The sequence below is a fragment of the Taudactylus pleione genome, unplaced genomic scaffold, assembly GCF_031769625.1.
Source record: "Taudactylus pleione unplaced genomic scaffold, aTauple2 ptg000781l, whole genome shotgun sequence".
Classification (NCBI taxonomy): Eukaryota; Metazoa; Chordata; class Amphibia; order Anura; family Myobatrachidae; genus Taudactylus; species Taudactylus pleione.
The window spans coordinates 4,300,458-4,324,370 of NW_028285183.1; the positions used below are offsets into that span (position 1 = coordinate 4,300,458).

General features: G+C 44.6%; 1 protein-coding gene across 1 annotated transcript in view; it reads right to left on the minus strand.

The window, feature by feature from the left end:
• Nucleotides 1–1,365: 1,365 nt before the first annotated feature.
• Nucleotides 1,366–23,913, minus strand: part of LOC148475090 (TGF-beta receptor type-2-like) — a 28,548-nt gene continuing 6,000 nt past the window's right edge. Inside the window, exons 2-7 of the mRNA XM_088457738.1 lie at nucleotides 14,971–15,121; nucleotides 12,999–13,198; nucleotides 9,818–10,599; nucleotides 8,267–8,408; nucleotides 6,572–6,699; nucleotides 1,366–4,067 (exon numbers count right to left, since the gene is read on the minus strand). Coding sequence (XP_088313864.1) covers nucleotides 3,906–4,067; nucleotides 6,572–6,699; nucleotides 8,267–8,408; nucleotides 9,818–10,599; nucleotides 12,999–13,198; nucleotides 14,971–15,121 — 1,565 coding nt within the window. The 3' untranslated portion in view covers nucleotides 1,366–3,905. The remainder of the gene's footprint in view (nucleotides 4,068–6,571; nucleotides 6,700–8,266; nucleotides 8,409–9,817; nucleotides 10,600–12,998; nucleotides 13,199–14,970; nucleotides 15,122–23,913) is intronic.

Below are 23,913 nucleotides of genomic sequence, written 5' to 3' on the forward strand. Positions count from 1 at the left end.
GGGGTCTATTCATAAGAAAATTAAAACTGAATTGTTACTTATCACTATATATTGCATCGGTTTGATGCGCTATAAAGCTTTGTTACTGTAAGTAGCAATTCATGTATAATTGCTATGCCTTTTCGGTGATGCCTTTAAGGTGATGAGAATCAGTATCCAGGGGTCCGGCGGTCCTGTCTTCGGCTGCGGTCCAGGGTGAGTACGGTAGGCAAAGGCAGGTTCTTCCCACGCATGCGCCGGCGGCTGAGGTCAGGGGTGGCTGCTGGAACATTAACGGGGCGGTGACTGTATTCAGATTACGCTATCCTGAGATGGCGAATCCGAACACAAAGGAGAAGCGGAAAGCTGAGTTTTCCATCCTTTAATGAATGGCCCTTACCATACTAAAGTATGGTGATGCGATTCACCCACGGAGCTCCGGTGCCTCTGGAGAAGAATGGACTTCACCACCGTAACCCGCTTTGTGAATTGTGCCAAGCAGAAAAAGCTCTGTTTACCGTAAAACAGGACTTTTCTCTGCTCCATTATTAGAACCCATAATGTTAGCGTCAGGCAGTGATTCATTGTCTCCAATTGGATTTAAACACAATCGACCGTAATCTGTAGTTTGTAAAAAAAAATTCCAAAAGGAACCATTGTAACCATTCAAATAGAAACAAGCATTTTTTTTTTGCTCCTCATTTTTGAGGGGGGAGGGGTAGAGTCAGCTACAGGTGACGGATGGCATCACCTTCATGTTGCAGAAAAGAAACCAAACCAGTTTTGTGTTTAAAGTTCATCTTGTCCTATTAAATTGTGTAAAATCTCAGCTTTGTATTAACCCAAAACGCTTTGTATTTTTGATGTGTTTTTTTTTTACAACACTTCAATTGTGGAGAAAAAAAAAGGGATCAAAACTTCTCATAACATTTACCAAAAGCGGCTGCGCTGGGTCATAAATGCCATAGGCCGTCGCGGTTTATGCGCAGGGCATCACAATAACGTCCAACGCATCGGCGTCTCGGCTTATGGATACTGCAGAAAATCATATATGTAGGATGAACCTGTATGATCCATGACTGTTTCTTACTGTTTGACTTAAACATGACCATGAAAGATCGTGCCATGGAAATCCTGCGTCTAATGGTAAAAAAATACAACTTGCTTCAGATAAGAGCGATACTGAGCAGTCACACAGATGTACTAAGCTCTGGCATGTGATAAAGTGGAGAGAGAGTCAGGGGTCTATTTACTAGGCTTTGGACAGAGATAAAGTACCGGCCAAGCAGCTCCTAACTCTTTTTTAAACACAGCCTGTGACATGGCAGTTAAGAGCCGATTGGCTGGTACTTTGTCTCCATCCAAGGCTTAGTAAATAGACCCCAAAGTACCAACCAATCAGCTCCTAACTGACATTTTTCAAACAGCCTGTAACATGACAGTTAGGAGCTGATTGGCTCAGTGGCAAACGCAGGATTTCTAGAGGGGGGTTTCCAAATGCTCGATTTTAGGATGAGTGTGGCCAGTCCATGAAGAGGGTAGAATGCGTGATACAAAGTATATTGTGTGTCATACTTCCAGCATATACAGGACCAGCGATCACAGTAAGCCATTAGCTGCGGCAGTAGGCCATCCTGCCTGAGCTGAATGTTTTTATTTTAGATATGGGCACCATTCCACGAACATGCAGCACTAGTAAAATTCTATTATGGTAATGGTGTGGGCTGGGGAGGGGGGTTTCCAGGCAGACGGAAACCCCCCCCCCTGCGTTTGCCTATGTGGCTGGTAGTTTATCACTTTCCAGAGCTTAGTACATCTGCCCCACAGACACAGGAAGATTTCCGGAGCACATCAGGAATAAAGAGATCTGGGCTGAGGCTACAATTTTGGGGGAACTTCAGTACATTGTGGGCGTGGCCAGAAGTCATGTGACCCATTTTCTGTAGCCAACCCTGCAGCAGTTCTATGCCCATATGCAAATTCAACCACCTCTAATAAAAACACGCACAAAGGCAAATACAAAGCAAAGTGTAAATGTTGTACTGTAAGTAACGCGTAATTTTGAACAGGCTCATGTGGTGATACTCCCCCTCCCCCCTTCCAGCATCTTTATCCTTCATACATCTTCTATGCAAGAACCGACCAGTTTTCTGTACACATAGACCATGGAATACATTATTGCCCTATAGGTCAGACCCTGTGCCCTGACAACTGCATGGTTGTCAGAGCTTTTATGTGCCATCTAGATCCAATGATTTTGCTGGTCTGAGATAACGTGGAGACAAAACTCCTGTGGCTGAGGCTGTATCCTTATACGGCAGGGGTTCCCAACCACGGTCCTCAAGGCACACTAACAGTCCAGGTTTTGAGGATAGCCATACTGGAGCACAGGTTACTTAATTAGTACCCAAGTGATTTTGATTTAACCATCTGTGCTCAACTCTGGATATCACCAAAACCAGGACTGTTAGTGTGCCTTGAGGACCAAGGTTGGGAATCACTGTTATACGGTTGCCAGGTCCAGCCATGACTCCCAAATAGAGACCCTTCCCTACAAACCCCCCAGATCCCTCCTCTGCTTATCCGTCCTCATCCCCAGGATTAGCAGAATGAGTCCAGTTTATATCCAGGTGGAGTCAATGATCTGGTTTATAAATGATGTGGTCGTACCTGCTGCTATCACACAGGTAATCCCATAGCAAGCTCAGTCACACAGGAGGCGAGGGTCTCATCACTGGCTGAAATACAGAACGCTGCTATCACACAGGTAATCCCATAGCAAGCTCCGTCACACAGGAGGTGACAGTCTTCTCACTGGCTGAAATACAGAACTATCACACAGGTAATCCCATAGCAAGCTCCGTCACACAGGAGGCAACGGTCTCATCACTGGCTGAAATACAGAACGGTGCTAGCACACAGGTAATCCCATAGCAAGCTCAGTCACATAGGAGGTGACAGTCTCATCACTGGCTGAAATACAGAACGGTGCTAGCACACAGGTAATCCCATAGCAAGATCAGTCACACAGGAGGCGACAGTCTCATCACTGGCTGAAATACAGAACGGTGCTATCACACAGGTAATCCCATAGCAAGCTCAGTCACATAGGAGGCGACAGTCTCATCACTGGCTGAAATACAGAACGGTGCTATCACACAGGTAATCCCATAGCAAGCTCAGTCACATAGGAGGCGATAGGCTCATCACTGGCTGAAATACAGAACGCTGCTACCACACAGGTAATCCCATAGCAAGCTCAGTCACATAGGAGGCGATAGGCTCATCACTGGCTGAAATACAGAACGGTGCAATCACACAGGTAATCCCATAGCAAGCTCAGTCACGTAGGAGGTGACAGTCTCATCACTGGCTGAAATACAGAACGGTGCTATCACACAGGTAATCCCATAGCAAGCTCAGTCACGTAGGAGGTGACAGTCTCATCACTGGCTGAAATACAGAACGGTGCTATCACACAGGTAATCCCATAGCAAGCTCAGTCACATAGGAGGCGATAGGCTCATCACTGGCTGAAATACAGGACGGTGCTATCACACAGGTAATCCCATAGCAAGCTCAGTCACACAGGAGGCGACAGGCTCATCACTGGCTGAAATACAGGACGGTGCTATCACACAGGTAATCCCATAGCAAGCTCAGTCACATAGGAGGCGACAGTCTCATCACTGGCTGAAATACAGAACGCTGCTATCACACAGGTAATCCCATAGCAAGCTCAGTCACACAGGAGGCGACGGTCTCATCACTGGCTGAAATACAGAACGGTGCTATCACACAGGTAATCCCATAGCAAGCTCAGTCACACAGGAGGCGACAGTCTCATCACTGGCTGAAATACAGAACGCTGCTATCACACAGGTAATCCCATAGCAAGCTCAGTCACATAGGAGGCGACGGTCTCATCACTGGCTGAAATACAGAACGGTGCTATTGCGTATGCTGACACTGTCGCAGTCCATCTGTTCCATTAAGTTGAAGCGTTCGGCCACGCAGGGTGCAGTTAGACGAGCCTCTGGGTCGTGGTCCCAACACTCCGTGATTGTGTCACACAGGACATCCATTCCCTGTAGGGAGTTATAATAGGTCACATTATTACAGGCTTCCAGGGATTGTAACAAGACGAATGTAAAAGGATTCCCCTCATCCCTGTGATTAGCTGCTGCCGTCTCACCATAACACGTTTAATCGGGACTTTATGGGGGAGATGGACCAAGCCTTATAAAGAATGGACACATGTAGAAGTTTCCCATAGCAACCAATCTGCTTGTATCTTATCATCCTCTCCGTCAAACCGCATATCCAGAACCTCTCGCAGTCCTGTCATTTCCATCTCAAGATATCCAAGATCAGACCCTATCTCACCCAGGATGCCACCAAAACCCTCATACATTCACTGGTCATCTCCAGATTGGACTACTGTAACCTCCTCCTATCTGGCCTCCCCAAATCCCATCTCTCTCCTCTCCAGTCTATGCTCAATGCTGCTGCTCGGCTCATCTTCCTCTCCAAACGCTCTGCATCTGCCTCCCCTCTCCTACAAGCCCTCCACTGGCTCCCCTTCCCTTTCAGAACCCAATTTAAGGTTCTCACGCTCACTTACAAAGCCCTCACCCATTCCTCTCCCATTTACATCTCTGATCTCCTCTCCCTTCACTCTTCTGTCCGCCCTCTTCGTTCACATAATACACGCCGCCTCTCATGCCAACTGATTACTTCCTCCCACTCTGGTCTCCAAGATTTTGCCCACGCTGCTCCCCACCTTTGGAACGCCCTCCCTCTCCCCATCAGACTCTGCAACTCTCTACAATCTTTAAAAAAAATCTCTCAAGACCCCACTACTTCATTAAAGCCTTCCAGCTCTCATCCTAACTTGCTGCTACAACTTCCTTCCTCCCCGCCTACCCCATCTGTGTCACTCCTGTTCGTCTGCCCCTCCATTAAAGAATGTAAGCTCTTCCGAGCAGGGCCCTCTACCCTCTTGTGCTTCTCCCTACTGTAATTTAATTTATCTCTTACTGCCCACTAGGGCAACCAACACTCGGCTGCTTATGTGGGCGTAAAGGTCGCTAATATAGCAATGTTTATTATACATGTCCATGTCCTGCTTTGTATTGTATTGTAAGTCACTGGTTACTTATTTGTTCATGTACTATGTAAGGCGCTGTGGAACACTTGTGGCACCATATAAATAAATAATAATAATAATAAAAGCTGATTGGTTGCTATGGGCAACTTCTCCACTGTTTAGGAGGCTTGATACGTCTCCCGCTATGTCATGAGTCCTGTAAATCGTTTTTTATAAAAATTTCCTAGAAATCGGATACACATCTGTAAGTTCTATTAGCACAAATATTGCCAAATACCGCGCCTGCGCACCGCCAATCTAAGTCATTGTACCAGCTCAACTGCTCTGTTCCTGCTAACCGTGGGCTGGATGCATGACGAACACTGCAAAGGAGCAGCCCTTTGTGATGGAGGGACTCCAGGTCTATGACCCAGAAGCCCCTCTGGTATCTCTTCTACGCGTGTGCAGAAGGACACGTGCCGCGGGTGTTGCTGGGAGGAATCCCTCTCTCAATGGAGGCCCATAGGCTTCTATAGGGTAACGCCATGGGGCAGAGGGTATTACCCACCGCATCCAAGCCCCAGAGTGCATCGCATTCCAGGAATTGGTGCATATGAAAAATTCAGTCAAACCCGCATTTTCAGGGTTTGAACGCATTTCTACCTTTGCTGCATCCCGCCCCTTGTATGCCCGGTTACGGGAACTGCGATAGTCTCATCATGTGACAAATGCTTATAATATTAACTGGAGCCACTATAGGCCTGAGCTGCAGGTTTATACTAGGGATGGCCATCGGTATGGTTACATCGATGGTAACCAACTATGCAATGGATGACCGGTGGTCATCCCTGTACTATGATGGCTGACTGGCCCGTGGGCCAATCAGAACCAGCGGTGTGGCTTTGTATGTTCTTCCATCGATGGAGGGAAACCATCTGGTTCTCCCCCATCGATGAGAAAAACATTCGACATCGGCCATAAACCATCGATGATTATGAATCGTCGATGGCCATTCCTAGTTTATACTGGTGGTTGTCTGGGCATCTTGTATTGTACTGACCGGGTCAATTTGTGTGACCGGTTTGTTTTGCTTGCGACTCTGACCCTCGGCTTTATTATCCATTTAGGATCCCGTCCTCCCAGTCTCAGCCCAAGCCACCATATTCTGTCTGTCAGCAGCGAGATTGGCCTGGGGGCCGCTGCTATTGGGTCCCCTGCATCCATAACCGGGAGGGAGCTAAAGGCTAAAGTTGATCCGAGACAACGCCGTAGGCCGGATTCAGCATTACGCACAACTGTGTGGCGGATAGATCTCGCGATGATTTGCACTGCGCACGCAGCTGATCATACGCAACCAGGGGCGATTCAAAGTACGAATCTGAACCTCATCTCCAGTAGTGATTCGATTAAAAAAGTATTCCCCAATGTCTTTTTATATAGATGAACATTTTAAGGCATTTTATAGAGCTCGTGCCAAACCATGCGTCTCTTGTGGCGGCTTACCGGATTCCTCCTCCAGGTGTCTGGAATGTCCGGTCGGCCCTTTCCGTGCAGCACCACATCCTTTATAGTCTCCACACACGGTTCCTCCTGCATCATGGACCCAAAGGGCAGCTCGTAGTTCTTCACCTCTGCAAGATGCGCAGATACATAGTAATTAGGGCTAATTATATGGTTATTACAGATCGCTAGCGTTGGATGATGTGTGGCCTAGAACCTGCTGATTATAATCTCTGACGGTGGGTTCCTCTTTTGCCCCGATTATTCCCCCTTGTCCTGGGCAGTTAGTTTACGTTAGTCCCTCATCTCAGCCTGTTCCTAGATGTAACTCCCCAATTTCATCTAATAATCGACTGCTCTCCTGTACGTAGCGGACGCTACACCCTGCCCCCTATTCTACATGGCTATATAAACCTATCCCGGAATGTCCCGGAAATTCCCACAGTCCCACCCTCAGCCGAGCACCTCAGGCGCACTGTATTGGGGTAGCCCCTCTCCTTCATGCCCCAATTTGCCTCATCCTGCAATCTTCATTCATATTACATCTCTAGAAAATACTGTCTGCTGCACACAGAGGTATATAGAGCGTACGCTGCTCCTGAACTGCGTGTGCAGAAAAATATGCGTAGAATTGCCTGTATGCGGAGCTATACGCATCTTACGATACCGCCGCCCTCTAACCCTATGCACACATTGATTCGTTCTACAAACGGCGTTTCTTCAGCATGCGCGATGCTGCCGGTCCGTTTATTTACTCCACATCCTCTGCCAGACTGTGCGCAGACTCCATCTAACCCTACCTATTATTTTATACACTGTACCTGATAAATGCTACTTCAAAGCTGATTGGTTGCTAGGGGCAACTTCTCCACGCTTTTCACTGCTTGATACATAAAGCTCATAGGGGCCCCTTTTATTAATGATCGCTTTTGCAACATGATCAGGGCATGCCAGTAACGCCCCTGATCGCATTGCAAAAAGCGATCCTATCAGCCGGATGTATCATCCGGGACATGGGCTCCGAAAGGAGCCCGTCCCTGCGATGTCTCCGGAGAGCTGCCGGCCAGTGCAGGGGGTGGTGAACATACACAGTCCCGTGGACTACACATGCACATCCGCCATAGCCGGGGAAGGTTCTGGCAGATCCCTCCGCTGGCTAAAAGTGCATGGTGTAGCCCATAGCTGCAGCGGCTAACGCCATCCTCAGATGGCGTTAGCTGCGGGGGCCAATATCAAGAATGCATCGCATTCCGGATATTGGTAACTCTGGCAGCATTGCTTCCTCCATAGAAACCTATGCGGGAGGCGGCTGCCTTACGGTAATGGAGGGATCACAGCAGGTATCGGGGATACCTTCTGTGGTCCCTCCTTCATACAAACGGGGGGATACTTAGTATTTGAGGTAAAACGGGTGTTTTTGGGGATTTTACCTCAAATACACTTTGATAAATGGGTCCCTTAGTGACCTTTATGTATCCGACTGCCCCAAACCCGACCCTCCCCTTTTGTCTCTAGTTTCCACTTAGCTTTGAACTGCAGATTTTTAACTTTTTTACGTCTTGCTTAGATTGTTAGTTTTATATCATTTTTATTGACATGTTAATATTACTACAGTGCTGTGCTGTGTACAATGCTGTTGCTGTAAGGTTGCAGCAGAGTATAGTAATAATTATATAAGGATAAGTATGAAATCCTCACCTCCAACGGTCTCACACCTGGAAGCCATTTCCCACAGTACCAGCGCCAGCGAGTAGACATCCATCTGCTTAAAGGACTCTAAATCTTCCAGGTTAACCCTGGATTCCAGAACTTCAGGAGCCATGTAGCGTGCGGTTCCAACCTGCACAACACGATAACATCTATGAGAGCCTCTCCAGGCTTTTAGGTATGTCCAAGTATGCGGCAATGCACAGCCTGTCTAACTCATCTTCTTCTCTAGCAGCATAAAACAGACCTGACTATAACCATCATCTTAAGCAGAACATAACCCACTACGGGCTGATATTTCATATCCAATGCACTTTCTATCATATGTCCAGGGTTAGACTGGCCCACAGGGATACAGGGGAAAGCCCTCAATCCTCTAGTGGTGGAGCAGGATCCTTGATGAACTTGGGGGCTTGATTTGTTTCTATGGAAACTACACTAAGATTAACCCACCCGACAATCAAATGGGAGGGGGGGGGGGCTAGACACACCCGTCCCCTCCTTTAAAAAGGGCTCCTGTTCTTTGCATGTCCTCTCCAATGGTTGGCCAAGTCCCTCTGTTGTGATCGGCCACACCCCTTCTAGCGGCTGGTCATACCACTTTATCTTGGACCTGTACCATTGCATTCCCTGGTGGGCCCTTCATGCTCCACTGCATATGTCCTACATACACTGCATATGTCCTTCATGCAGCTTTCTGTCTTATATAGGCTCTATTCTGCAAAACTTTGGGACATTGCAGAGTGAGACTTGCATTCTCCTAGGTAACAGATATTTACTGATAATGAGGACACTGCAAGTTTTGCAAAGAAATAACTGACATTATCCTGGTACTTGTGCTTTAGATCATGTCAGAAGCCCTTTATCCAACAACTGTGGGATATGTCTTTTGTTGTTTATTAAGAAGGGGGATGGATATACTCCATTTCACTTTCTTTTTTTAAGATGGCGTTGAGGAGTGGGACACGAGCACTAATTTACACAGTGCTTATCTGGGGCCCCGTCGCATAAGACATAACCTGACTGCTGGGTATTTCCAAGGTGTTAATAAATAATGGTCAAAGTTCTCACAGGTCTAACTTAAAAAAAAATAAAAAAAAATCCAGTAATATTGTAGTTCCCAAACATGGTCCTCAAGGCACCTTAACAGTCCAGGTTTTAAGGATATCCATGGTTGAGTACAGATGGTTAAATCAATTTGACTGAGGTACTAATTAAGTCATTTGGACCCAAATCATGTTTATTCTTAAAACCTGGACTGCTAGGGTGCCTTAAGGACGGGGTTTGGGAACCTCTGGTATAATTGGATCTTTTCAATAATTACCTCTGAGTATAAAGCAAGTGGATAAAGGATGGGGGGTATTTATAGCTGCCCCAATGAGGAAATGATTGATATCACCGTGTAGCATCTACTAGTGCCTAGCTTATGCAGGGCAGGTACTAAAACGACCTGTGGCTCTCTAACTCTTGAGGAACTATAAGACTCAGAATGCCCTGCCCACACATGCTGGGGCATATAGTTTTACTACAGCTTCTTCTCACCTGTCCGCTGTTGGCAAAGGCGTCTACTGTAAGTGCAGGGTCCAGCCGCAAGGTTATGCCAAAGTCACACAGCGTACACTCAGACTCGCTTTTCACCAGAATGTTGGTGCTTTTGATGTCCCGGTGGGCAATGGCGATCTTCGGCACGCCACACGGGGTATAATCGCTATGCAGGTGTGCCACACCACGTACAATGGAGCCGGCCATCTTCAGGAACGATGACCAGCTCAGGACATGGCTGGCCAGATAGTCTTTGAGATTGCCCCTGGCATGGTAAGCGGTGATGATCCAATACTCCCTATGAAGGCCGCTGCCTCGCTCCTCCGCCGTGATAAACTGCAGCACGCTCTCGTGCTTCACGTTGGCGTCTGTGAAAATACAAATCTCGTTTTGCCAGGAAGAGTACTCTTGGAAGGGGAAGATCTTAACGGCCACGGTCTCACCATGGCCGGATTCGGCGTACTTGAGCTTGGCTCTCCAGACCTCGGCAAACCGGCCTTTCCCGACGCGTTGCTCCAGCTCGATGGGGAGGAGCTCTGTGTTGTGGTTGAACCTGTTGGCACAGGCCGTGCTTAGGTGACACTGAGAGCTGCTAGTCAGGGAAGGCGACAACCTATAAGCGTAATCTCCCTTCTTCTCCGGCCATGACTTGGACCTCCGCCTGAGCCTCTGGGTACGGTACAGGTAGAAGAGGGCGGTGACGGTTATTGCCAGCAGAAGAGGCGGAAGCAAACTGATAGTTGCAACAGGAACAGCCTCTCTGCTGTGCAGTAAGGAGTAATCTGGAGAAGAAGAACAGTCAGACTCTAGTTAAAGATCAGACAAGATACATAGGGCCGTATTCAATTTGAGGCGAAATGTCGGAATCGGCGATAATTTTTCGCCGATGACGTCATTTTCGCCTATTTTCATTATCCCCGTATTCAATTTCAAAGACTTTTCGGCGATGCGAAAAGTCTTTGAAAAAAATCGGGGATACGTTTTTACCATGTTTTACATGGCGAAAAAAAGTACAGATTTGGGGTTTAGGGTTACAGGCTTAAAAAAAATAGCCTGCACCCCTGGGAATAGCTCCTAAAAATGAACTGTGTAAAAAAAAAAAAAAAAAGTTTAAAAAATAAATTAATTGGGACACCCCCCCAAAAAAAACAAATTTTAATTTTGGGGGTAGAAAAAAAAAAAGATGGGGAACATGTTTTTAAATTATGAAATTCAGGGGGGGTTCCCAAGTATGCGGCAGGTGTTTAAAAGAATGCGGGTGGTAGCGGCAAGTGCATTTTTTAAGAATTTTCAAAATGCACTTTAGGGACTTAAAAATATGCTTACCCCCATTTTCATGTACCCCAAATTTGATAGATTTTTTTTTTCGAAAAAAAAAATCTAACTATTCCTAAGTGCTATTCTTCATCACTTCTTCATAGCCGCAAATATGCACCTGCCTGCGGCTATTACAAACCCCGACTTCCTTCAGCAGGCAAAAATGGGGGTACCCATAGTGATCCCCCATGTCTGGACATCTTTTTTTTCGAAGATCTAAATTCGCCGGGTCCCGTTTTAGCTCCTTTTAAATTGAATACGGGGATAAAGCGGGCACGCACCCGATACTTTATCCCCAGAAAAGCTCCGATGTGGAGAGAAAAGTCCAGCACGGACTTTTCGCCCCCTAATTGAATATGGCCCATAGGGCCATATTCATTTAGGTGTGAAAATCCGTTATGACGTCATTTCGCCAGCGGAAACTTATCCCCGTATTCAATTGTTGAGACTTTTTGCCGGTGTGTAACGTCAATGCAATAAACCCGGCGAAAAAGTTTCACCTATGAATAGCAGTCGGTAAAAAAGTGCAGAATTGGGGTTTTGGGGTGCAGACGTCTGGAAACCACTCAGCACCCTTGGGACAGCCCTCCAAAAGGTAAACTGTGTAAAAAAAAGTTTAAATACTTAAGGACACCCCAAAAAAGCATTTTCATTTTGGGGGGCAAAAAAAAACAACAACAAAGTTTGGGGACAAACTTAAAAACTAGCGAAATAGACTCCAGGGGGGTCCCCAAGTATGCCCCAGGTGTTTTTGTGATTGCAGGTGCGTTTTTTAAAACTTCACTTTTGCGATTTTTAACCATGCTAGCACCCATTATCATGTACCCCAAATTTGCTGGGACTAGTTATTTTCTCCCCAAAAACACTGCTAAATGCGAATCTTCACCACGTGTGCAAAGACGCTAATTAGCAGCTAATGTACCCCAAATACCTTCAGCAGGGCTATTCGGGGGCATCTATATTGATCCCCAATGTTAGTGCATCTTTTGGGGTGTGTCAGCTGATTTCCCCAAATCTGACAGCACTGTTCGCCTGTTTGCGTTTCGCCGGGTCCCGTTTTCGCGTCCTTTGTAAGTGAATAGAACGAAAAGCGGGGCAGCGCACGAAAGGTTTTTGCCTCCAAAACATGCGAAAAGTACGGCAGGCGAAACCTTTCCGACTTTTCGCGTCTAATTGAATATGCCCCTTAAGCTGGGAACACACCTGAGCAATCCGGTGATCTTGCAATGGCCTGATGGGAAGTAATGATATATTATACGCACGCACTGCACGATCCACCCAATGACCGTACAATATATTGTTACAGTATTAATGACAGCGCACCGCGTCATATGCCGCACAGCGCAGAACATTTTGTGTATGCAGGTGCTCTGCCTCCATGCTCTGCGGGCTGTGACCGTGTTTTGTAGTATATTGAGGATTGCGATATTAAGTTATATTAAAAAAATGTTACAAAAAAATTCTATATCCCATTATGGACTTGTCACAAACATGGCTGCCGAACACCAATGGCTTTGTAAACCCGTCGATAATAAAGCTACCCCTAAATCCGTGATTCGCGACTCCAGTCCTCAGGACTACGTAACAATGTGCATTTCCCACAGAAGCACAAGGGAAATAATTAGCACCACCTGTGCATCTTTAATGATGTGCCAGTCAGTAATGAACACACCTGTGCTGCATCAAGGAGATCTGGAAAACATGCACTGTTAGAGCTCCCTGGGGACTGGAGATGGGAATTGCTGTAGTAGACAAAGTATGAAGAGGAGGATCTGACTTCTCCAGCTCATTACACGTATATAAACATCTCCACAGCGGCTGCAGAGAGAATACGTCACAGCCCCGGGCTGGCTGCGTTTCTTACCGTTGCGGTCGTAGAAGATGAGCTTGTCGTTGCACTCTTGCTCATCCACGCAGCCACAAATATACATGCGGCCAGTCTCGGAGGGCACGGGCTGCATTACGCATCTTGTGCTGTTATAACTGGGCACCATGATGTTCTCCAGAGGAAGCAGAGGGTGGTGGCAGAGCGTGGTCACCTGGACGCTGTCATTGTCCTGCTTCCTGTAGATCACAGAGAGATTAGTACATGTCCATGTCTGTCTACTATCATCGTTTGATGGTTAGTTCTGTGCATGCAGCAAAGGGATGGGATTTGTTTTTAACATAGGAACTCCCCATCGATGGCAAAGCCATCAGCCGATGTCAGCTATCCATCAATGGTTTCTAGCCTGTGATGGTTACTGGCTATCCCTATAGCAGGAAGGTAATCAATGACTGGACGGCTGCTTTATGACATTAGTGAAAACAGGGTAAGTATTACATCAGTGGGGCCCCAATGCCCTCTAGGGCAGGGTTTCCCAACCTCGGGCCTCAAGGCACACTAACAGTCCAGGTTTTAGTGATATCCACGCTTAAACACAGATGGTTAAATCAAAACAACTGAGGTACTAATTAGGACACCTGTGCTCAAGTATGGTTATCCTTAAATCCTGGACTGTTAGTGTCCCTTGAGGACCGTGGTTGGAAACCCCTGCGTAGGGGGTATATTTACTAAAGTGAAGATAGATTGAAGATATTAGCTAGAATCTGATTGGTTGCTATGGGCAAAATCTCCACTTCAAAAAAAACCCCGCACTTTAGTAAATACACACCCCTAGATGTTTAGAGCTTGAGCTGCATATATGACACATTGGGAGGACCTGAGCTGATGTTAGATCTCACATTACAGAGGGGTTTCAGGATTGGAACTAGGACTATATAAGTGTTTGTGCGAATGTCCCTTTAATAAACCACCTCTGCGGGATTGTGATCTTATCTCAGCCGCTGTATAAAGAGTAATAATATGAGATGTAATTAGAAGATCAAGAGCCACATTTTACAGATCACATTGTCCTTGGAGAAATGGAGATTATAGAAGGATGGACAATTCCATAACTGACCAGGAAGATGAATGTGGGGAGAGCAGCGACCTCCATAACTCTGCATGTTCTAGTGACATCGGCTGCTTTACACATTAATGCAGAGGGTGTCCCCTGGGCCCTGAACCTCCATATAGTCAGCCATGGAGTTTCTGGGATATAACAAACCCTGCCAACATCAGCTGCTAGTCTGCGTGACTGGCCCTGCTCCACCTCTCGCCAATACCGCTTTATGTACAGGCCCCACAGCAGCCCAGATTACCATATTCCTGCCATTCAGCATGGTACCAGGTGTTGGCATTGCATAATTTACCAGCTGTCCTATGGCATGAGACGTGTGTGTACGAAGCTCCGTTTCCTTCTCATCATGCCCCCTGGCATTAGTCTGCCATTAACAGACCTGTTCGTACAAGCTAAACTGGCTTCTCCATGCAAATTCTTAAAAAATCCTTTGATGTATAAGGAAAAAAAGTCCTATTGGTGTTTTTACCATTTAATAAATCAACTCCTTTATCTTACTGTACTACAAATACGATGGGTTAGCCCCGATTGCGCCAGCACAGACCGCCATCCGACATTGGACTATTCACCACCGATGGCCATCCTGGACAGATCACCGCACTCATTAGCACATAGAGCTTATTTTCACTTGGCCCTATGTTTGAAAGGGTTTCCAGTGGCGATAACACTGCCAACGCCGGCGGTATGATTCGCCGCCGATGGATGCCCCATTCCTCTGCACGGAGAAACCTATGTAACAGGCTGCTTTGGCGATGATTCATTGTGTCGCTTTGTTGATACGTTGGTTGATAAATAGACCCTATATGGATAATACTGAAATCGCGTCTGTAACAGGGAGAACAAGGCGATAATAACGGGGTGTAATATAGGGGTATAGCCGTGTAATATCCTTACCAGATGGTGACACAGATCTCCTCGGAGGTCTCGCAGTAGGAGCTCAGGCTGCAGTTCGTGAGGCAGGTGCCCCCCTCACACGTGGGCTGCGAGTAATTACACCACTTACAGACATTGGACCTCGTGTTCCGGTGGGCAGCGCTCAGCGTCACTGACATGGACAGAAGGGAAGAGAACACTGGTGAACGGGTGGCTCAGGCCAGACCTGATACTGAGGAATGGATGATATATATTATTATTATTATTATTATTATTATTATTATTATTATTATATATTAAAGCAGAAGATTCTACATAAGGGTCAGAAACGAGTCAGCGCAGTCCATTCATCTAGAGCAGTGGTTCTCAAACACGCCCCTCAGGACCCCAAACAGTGCATGTTTTCCAGGTCTCCTCACAGAATCACAAGTGAAATAATTAGCTCCACCTGTGGATCTTTTAAAATGTGTCAGTGAGTAATGATTACACCTGTGCACCTGCTGGGTGACCTTGAAAACGTGACCTGTTTGCGGTCCTGAGGACTGAGTTTGAGCACCACTGATCTAGAGCAGTGGTTCTCAACTCCAGTCCTCATCTACCTCCAACAGGTCATGTTTTCTGGATTTCTTTAATCCTGCACAGGTGAGTTAATCTATTTTGCTGGAACAATTATCCCATCTATTTTCACTTATAGAAATCCTGAAAATATGACCTGTTGGGGTAAAGGCCCCCATACATCAGCAATCTGAAAACTACAATTTGAAGATTTGTTGCCCGATTTTAGGATTTCCCAATCTGCGCCCATACATTACAGATCTTTTTCAGTGATTTGCAGAACATTATCAGCAAACACAAATCTGCCAATCTTGAAAGGCTCCATCATATTACTAGTAACGGTCTGCAAATCTACTGATCATCTCCATACACTAGCAATCTACAGCCCCAATCCATCTGTGACATCCAACATGTTGGACAATCTGATTTAACAATTCCAATCACTTTTTGGTTGCAATCTGCGATCTGTGAAACCTCATACATTGCAGATTTTTTATACAATCGATTGCAAATTGTAGAATTGCCACAATCGATTGCTGATGTATGGGGGACTTTACTTGAGAAACTATTCTAGAGCAAAGGTTCTCAAACTCGATCCTCAGGACCCCCAAACAGTACATGTTTTCCATGTCGCCGCACAGAATCACAAGTGAAATACACAGCTCCACCTGTGCATCTTTTAAAATGTGTCAGTGAGTAATGAACACACCTGTGCTTCTGCTGGGTGACCTGGAAAAAGTGAACTGTGTGGGATCCTGAGGACCGAGTTTGAGAACCACTGTTCTAGAGCTTCCAAACCTGTCATTAGATACCCAAGCAGTCAATGTTTTCCAGATCTCCTCACAATGCAAGTGGCTCATTCTAAGGCACCTGTGGTTATTACCTGTGCACTGACATTTCCTCTGTGGGAGTGCAGGAGGCGCAGATTTCATTCTTCACACACCCCAGCAGGTGAAATACCTCCGCTAGGCACGAATGTTGTGGTACGTGCCCATGAGAAGTAGCACAGGGCCCGCTGTCCCCGAGACTGCGCTACATCCACAGACAGGACAACGTAATAGATATTTACTGATCCCGGTAACAAGCGCTGTATGTATACCACCAGCAGTCATTACATTCATAATCTGTCCCCGAGACTGCGCTACATCCACAGACAGGACAACGTAATAGATATTTACTGATCCCGGTAACAAGCGCTGTATGTATACCACCAGCAGTCATTACATTCATAATCTGTCCCCGAGACTGCGCTACATCCACAGACAGGACAATGTAATAGATATTTACTGATCCCGGTAACAAATGCTGTATGTATACCACCAGCAGTCATTACATTCATAATCTGTCCCCGAGACTGCGCTACATCCACAGACAGGACAATGTAATAGATATTTACTGATCCCGGTAACAAGCGCTGTATGTATACCACCAGCAGTCATTACATTCATAATCTGTTCCCGAGACACCGCTACATCCACAGACAGGACAATGTAATAGATATTTACTGATCCCGGTAACAAATGCTGTATGTATACCACCAGCAGTCATTACATTCATAATCTGTCCCCGAGACACCGCTACATCCACAGACAGGACAACGTAATAGATATTTACTGATCCCGGTAACAAATGCTGTATGTATACCACCAGCAGTCATTACATTCATAATCTGTCCCCGAGACTGCGCTACATCCACAGACAGGACAACGTAATAGATATTTACTGATCCCGGTAACAAGCGCTGTATGCCACTGGGTCAGCTCCTGGTGAATGCAGCTAGGGGTAATACGTCAGAGACAGCGGTACACACCCCTGATCATTAATCATTTATTTCTAAAGTGACTGAAGAGCTCACACTCTATGGTTGGCATAGTGGTTAGCATTACTGCCTCACAGCTCTAAGGTCACGAGTTCAGTTCCTGACCAAGGCCCTAATGTGTGGAGTTTGTATGTTCTTCCTGTTTCTGTGCCTATTCTCCAGGTGCACAGCTTTCCTCTCACACTCTAAAAACACACTGGTAGGTATGTCCATGTAATAGGGAATATAGATTGTAATCTCCCCTGGGGCAGGAAGCGATGAGATTTACTGATATACTCTGCGTAAAGCGATGCTGAATATGTGATCTATCTATCTATCTGTCTATCTATATTTGTATGAGTGATTGGGAGGGGGTTCCTGGGACAAGCCCAAGTGTGGCATGTAGGAGAAAACCATCTAACCGAAATAGTTAAGCACACAGGAAGGGTAATAATAAGGGGATAATAATACTTATCTCACCGCATAAAACGCAGACACATAGGAATTACACATCTGCTGAATGAGTTCATACATGCTGCGCGATTACACAGACCCTCCTACATGACCCCTTCCATCCGGTACACAATGCTCTGCTCCTGGACTTCCCTCTCAATGTATGATTGCAGCCACCTGTGCTGAAACACCTGTCTCATCAATTACCTGGCTCAACACAGGTGACGACAATCACACATTAGGTGGGCAGCCCAGGAGCAGAGCGTAGTGTACCTGATGGGAGGGGTCATGTTGGAGGATATGGATAATACCTCTTTTCCACCAAAAACCCAGGTCCGACCTGGGTTTTTGGACATGGTTCCAACCCTGGTCAGACCCATTTACACTGCACCTTTGATCTGGGTTACTCCCAGGTCAGCCCTGTTCACACTGAACTCAGGGCTGCCCTGCTAAACCTGTGAGGTCATAAAAAGTGGGAGGTGACTGCTCCACAACCACCAATCAGCTCATTTTAGGCATGATCCAGATTAGATAACCTGGGTAGCACCGTTTACACTGCACCATTACCTGGGTCCAACCCTGGTAGCTACCTGGGTTGGATTGCAGGGTCACTTGACCCAGGTTATTTTTCAGGGACCCTTTTACACTGAGCTGCGACCCGAGTAGACCCAGCAAAAAAACAGGTTTTTGCTCTGGTGTAAAAGGGGTATAACATAGCATAACCCGCATACATGATGTGAGTGCAGAGCAGCCTGGGTGCGGTTACTAACATGCAGAGCCTGCGTTCCCTGGACATGTCAGCCCCGTGCTGGCTGCACTCTGCACTTACAGATCATTTCTCAGATTTCATTAGTTTAGTTTGTTCCAGTCTTTTATCTTTCTCCTATTTTGTTTGCTTAAAGTCTGCAGTAACATCATCATCTGGATCATACAATCCGGGTACTAATGCGGAAAAGGGTTCAGCAGCTGTGATTAATTAGTGTATTGATGAGGATGTGGCTGTTATAAAGTTCTTTTAACTCTTCCATAATTACGCTGCCTCTGTTATAAACATCTATTAACCCTTCCATAACACTGCTGCCTGTTATAAACATCTATTAACCCTTCCATAACAACACTGCTGCCTGTTATAAACATCTATTAACCCTCCCATAACACTGCTGCCTGTTATAAACATCTATTAACCCTTCCATAACAACACTGCTGCCTCTGTTATAAACATCTATTAACTCTTCCATAACAACACTGCTGCCTCTGTTATAAACATCTATTAACTCTTCCATAACACTGCTGCCTGTTATAAACATCTATTACCCCTTCCATAACACTGCTGCTCTGTTATAAACATCTATTACCCCTTCCATAACACTGCTGCCTGTTATAAACATCTATTAATCTATTAACCCTCCCATAACACTGCTGCCTCTGTTATAAACATCTATTAATCTATTAACCCTCCCATAACACTGCTGCCTCTGTTATAAACATCTATTAACCCTCCCATAACACTGCTGCCTGTTATAAACATCTATTAACCCTTCTATAACACTGCTGCCTGTTATAAACATCTATTAACCCTTCCATAACACTGCTGCCTGTTATAAACATCTATTAATCTATTAACCCTCCCATAACACTGCTGCCTCTGTTATAAACATCTATTAATCTATTAACCCTCCCATAACACTGCTGCCTCTGTTATAAACATCTATTAACCCTTCCATAACACTGCTGCCTGTTATAAACATCTATTAACCCTTCCATAACAACACTGCTGCCTCTGTTATAAACATCTATTAACCCTTCCATAACACTGCTGCCTGTTATAAACATCTATTAACCCTTCCATAACTACACTGCTGCCTCTGTTATAAACATCTATTAACCCTTCCATAACACTGCTGCCTGTTATAAACATCTATTAACCCTTCCATAACAACACTGCACCTGTTATAAACATCTATTAACTCTTCCATAACAACACTGCTGCCTGTTATAAACATCTATTAACCCTTCCATAACAACACTGCTGCCTCTGTTATAAACATCTATTAACTCTTCCATAACACTGCTGCCTGTTATAAATACCTATTAACCCTCCCATAACAACACTGCTACCTGTTATAAACATCTATTAACCCTTCCATAACAACATGGCTGCCTCTGGTATACCTAGGGTTACCATACTATCCCATTCTATGCATAGGCTTACCTTACTATCCCTTTATATATACATAGGCTTACCCTACTATCCCTGTATATGCACAGGCTTACCCTACTATCCCTTTATATACATAGGCTTACCCTACTATCCCATATATATATATATATATATATATATATATATATATGTATATATATGCTTACCCTACTATCCCTTTATATGCATAGACTTACCATACTATCCCTTTATATACATAGGCTTACCATACTATCCCTTTATATACACAGGCTTACCCTACTATCCCTTTATATGCATAGGCTTACCCTACTATCCCTTTATATGCATACCTTACTACCCCTTTATATACATAGGCTTACCCTACTATCCCTTTGTATACATAGACTTACCATACTATCCCTTTATATACATAGGCTTACCCTACTATCCCTTTATATACACAGGCTTACCCTACTATCCCTTTATATGCATAGGCTTACCCTACTATCCCTTTATATGCATACCTTACTACCCCTTTATATACATAGGCTTACCCTACTATCCCTTTGTATACATAGGCTTACCCTACTATCCCTTTGTATACATAGGCTTACCCTACTATCCCTTTGTATACATAGGCTTACCCTACTATCCCTTTGTATACATAGGCTTACCCTACTATCCCTTTATATACATAGACTTACCCTACTATCCCTTTATATACATAGACTTACCCTACTATCCCTTTATATACATAGACTTACCCTACTATCCCTTTGTATACATAGGCTTACCATACTATCCCTTTGTATACATAGGCTTACCATACTATCCCTTTATATACATAGACTTACCCTACTATCCCTTTGTATACATAGGCTTACCCTACTATCCCTTTGTATACATAGGCTTACCCTGCTATCCCTTTGTATACATAGGCTTACCCTGCTATCCCTTTGTATACATAGGCTTACCCTGCTATCCCTTTGTATACATAGGCTTACCATCCTATCCCTTTGTATACACAAGTTTACCCTGCTATCCCTTTGTATACACAAGTTTACCCTGCTATCCCTTTGTATACACAGGCTTACCCTACTATCCCTTTATATACACAGGCTTACCCTACTATCCCTTTATATACACAGACTTACCCTACTATCCCTTTATATACACAGGCTTACCCTACTATCCCTTTATATACACAGGCTTACCCTACTATCCCTTTAAATACACAGGCTTACCCTACTATCTCTTTATATACACAGGCTTACCCTACTATCCCTTTATATACATAGGCTTACCCTACTATCCCTTTATATACATAGACTTACCCTACTATCCCTTTATATACATAGGCTTACCCTACTATCCCTTTATATACATAGGCTTACCCTACTATCCCTTTATACACATAGACTTACAATACTATCCCTTTATACACATAGGCTTACCCTACTATCCCTTTATACACATAGGCTTACCCTACTATCCCTTTATACACATAGACTTACCCTACTATCCCTTTATATATATAGACTTACCCTACTATCCCTTTATACACATAGACTTACAATACTATCCCTTTATACACATAGGCTTACCCTACTATCCCTTTATACACATAGGCTTACCCTACTATCCCTTTATACACATAGACTTACCCTACTATCCCTTTATATATATAGACTTACCCTACTATCCCTTTATATACATAGGCTTACCGTACTATCCCTTTATATATATATAGACTGTCCCTACTATCCCTTATATACATAGGCTTACCCTGCTATCCCTTTATATACATAGACTTACCCTACTATCCCTTATATACATAGGCTTACCCTACTATCCCTTTATATACATAGGCTTACCGTACTATCCCTTTATATACATAGGCATACCGTACTATCCCTATATATACATAGGCTTACCCTACTATCCCTTTATATACATAGGCTTACCTTACTATCCCTTTATATACATAGGCTTACCGTACTATCCCTTTATATACATAGGCTTACCGTACTATCCCTTATATACATAGGCTTAACGTACTATCCCTTTATATACATAGGCTTACCCTACTATCCCTTTATATACATAGGCTTACCCTACTATCCCTTTATATACATAGGCTTACCCTACTATCCTTTATATACATGGGCTTACCCTACTATCCCTTTATATACATAGGCTTACCTTACTATCCCTTTATATACATAGGCTTACCTAACTATCCCTTTATATGCATAGGCTTACCCTACTATCCCTTTATATGCATAGGCTTACCCTACTATCCCTTTATATATATAGGCTTACCCTACTATCCCTTTATACACATAGGCTTACCCTACTATCCCTTTATATACATAGGCTTACCCTACTATCCCTTTATATACATAGGCTTACCCTACTATCCCTTTATATACATAGGCTTACCCTACTATCCCTTTATACACATAGGCTTACCCTACTATCCCTTTATACACATAGGCTTACCCTACTATCCCTTTATATACATAGGCTTACCTTACTATCCCTTTATATACATAGGCTTACCTTACTATCCCTTTATATACATAGGCTTACCTTACAATCCCTTTATATACATAGGCTTACCTTACTATCACATTATATACATAGGCTTACCATACTATCCCTTTATATACATAGGCTTACCCTACTATCCCTTTATATACATAGGCTTACCCTACTATCCCTTTATATACATAGGCTTACCTTACTATCCCTTTAAACCGGGACTCTCATGAATTACACAGGTTCTGTGGCTGGCTGACTTCAAGCCTGGGTTTCATCTGGTTTTAATCAGCCACAGAACCTGTGTAATCGATGTGTGTCCCGATTAAAGGCATAGTATGGTGAGCCTATAAAGGGATAGTATGGTGAGCCTAGTTATACCCCTTTTACACTAAATTCCTCCCCTCGGACTGCGGTGCCAACACAGGTTATTCCCAGGTCGGCACCGTTCGCACTGCACACGGTCTGCCAGCGCTTGGAGATGACATCAACTCCAAGTGCCGGAAATCCAGAACTCTGCATGCTGTAAACGGGACTTGGGATGGACGACCCGGGTTACCCGTTTACACTGCAGGGTTACATGGGTTGTTCCCGTGTCAGACCCTGCAAGCTACCCGGGAATCCAATCCTGGCCCCTTTCACACCTACAAAAAAATATGGTAGTTGCTCAAATCAGCTTAATTGCATAACACAGGTGCTTGTAAAGGGCGGGGTCTACACTGAGCACAGAAAAAAGGGATTTGCCCCCCAGCACACTGCAGCAGAAACAATACTTATATCCTACATGATAATAGAGATTCAGAGGCGCTTATTCATATATTTGCAAATGTATGTAACTAATACCTCTGAATCTCTATTATCATGTAGGATATAAGTATTGTTTCTGCTGCAGTGTGCTGGAGGGCAAATCCCTTTTTTCTGTGTCCCCTTTCACACCTAGCTGCAACCCGGGTTTACCCAGCATTAACCTGGGTTTTAGTTGCTAGTTTGAAAGGAGTATTGTAAACATCTATTAACCCTTCCAAAACAACACTGCTGGATATTATAAACATCTATTAACCCTTCCATAACAACACTGCTGGGTATTATAAACATCTATTAACCCTTCCAAAACAACACTGCTGGGTATTATAAACATCTATTAACCCTTCCAAAACAACACTGCTGGGTATTATAAACATCTATTAACCCTTCCATAACAACACTGCTGGGTATTATAAACATCTATTAACCCTTCCATAACAACACTGCTGGGTATTATAAACATCTATTAACCCTTCCATAACAACACTGCTGGGTATTATAAACATCTATTAACCCTTCCAAAACAACACTGCTGGGTATTATAAACATCTATTAACCCTTCCAAAGCAACACTGCTGGGTATTATAAACATCTATTAACCCTTCCATAACAACACTGCTGGGTATTATAAACATCTATTAACCCTTCCATA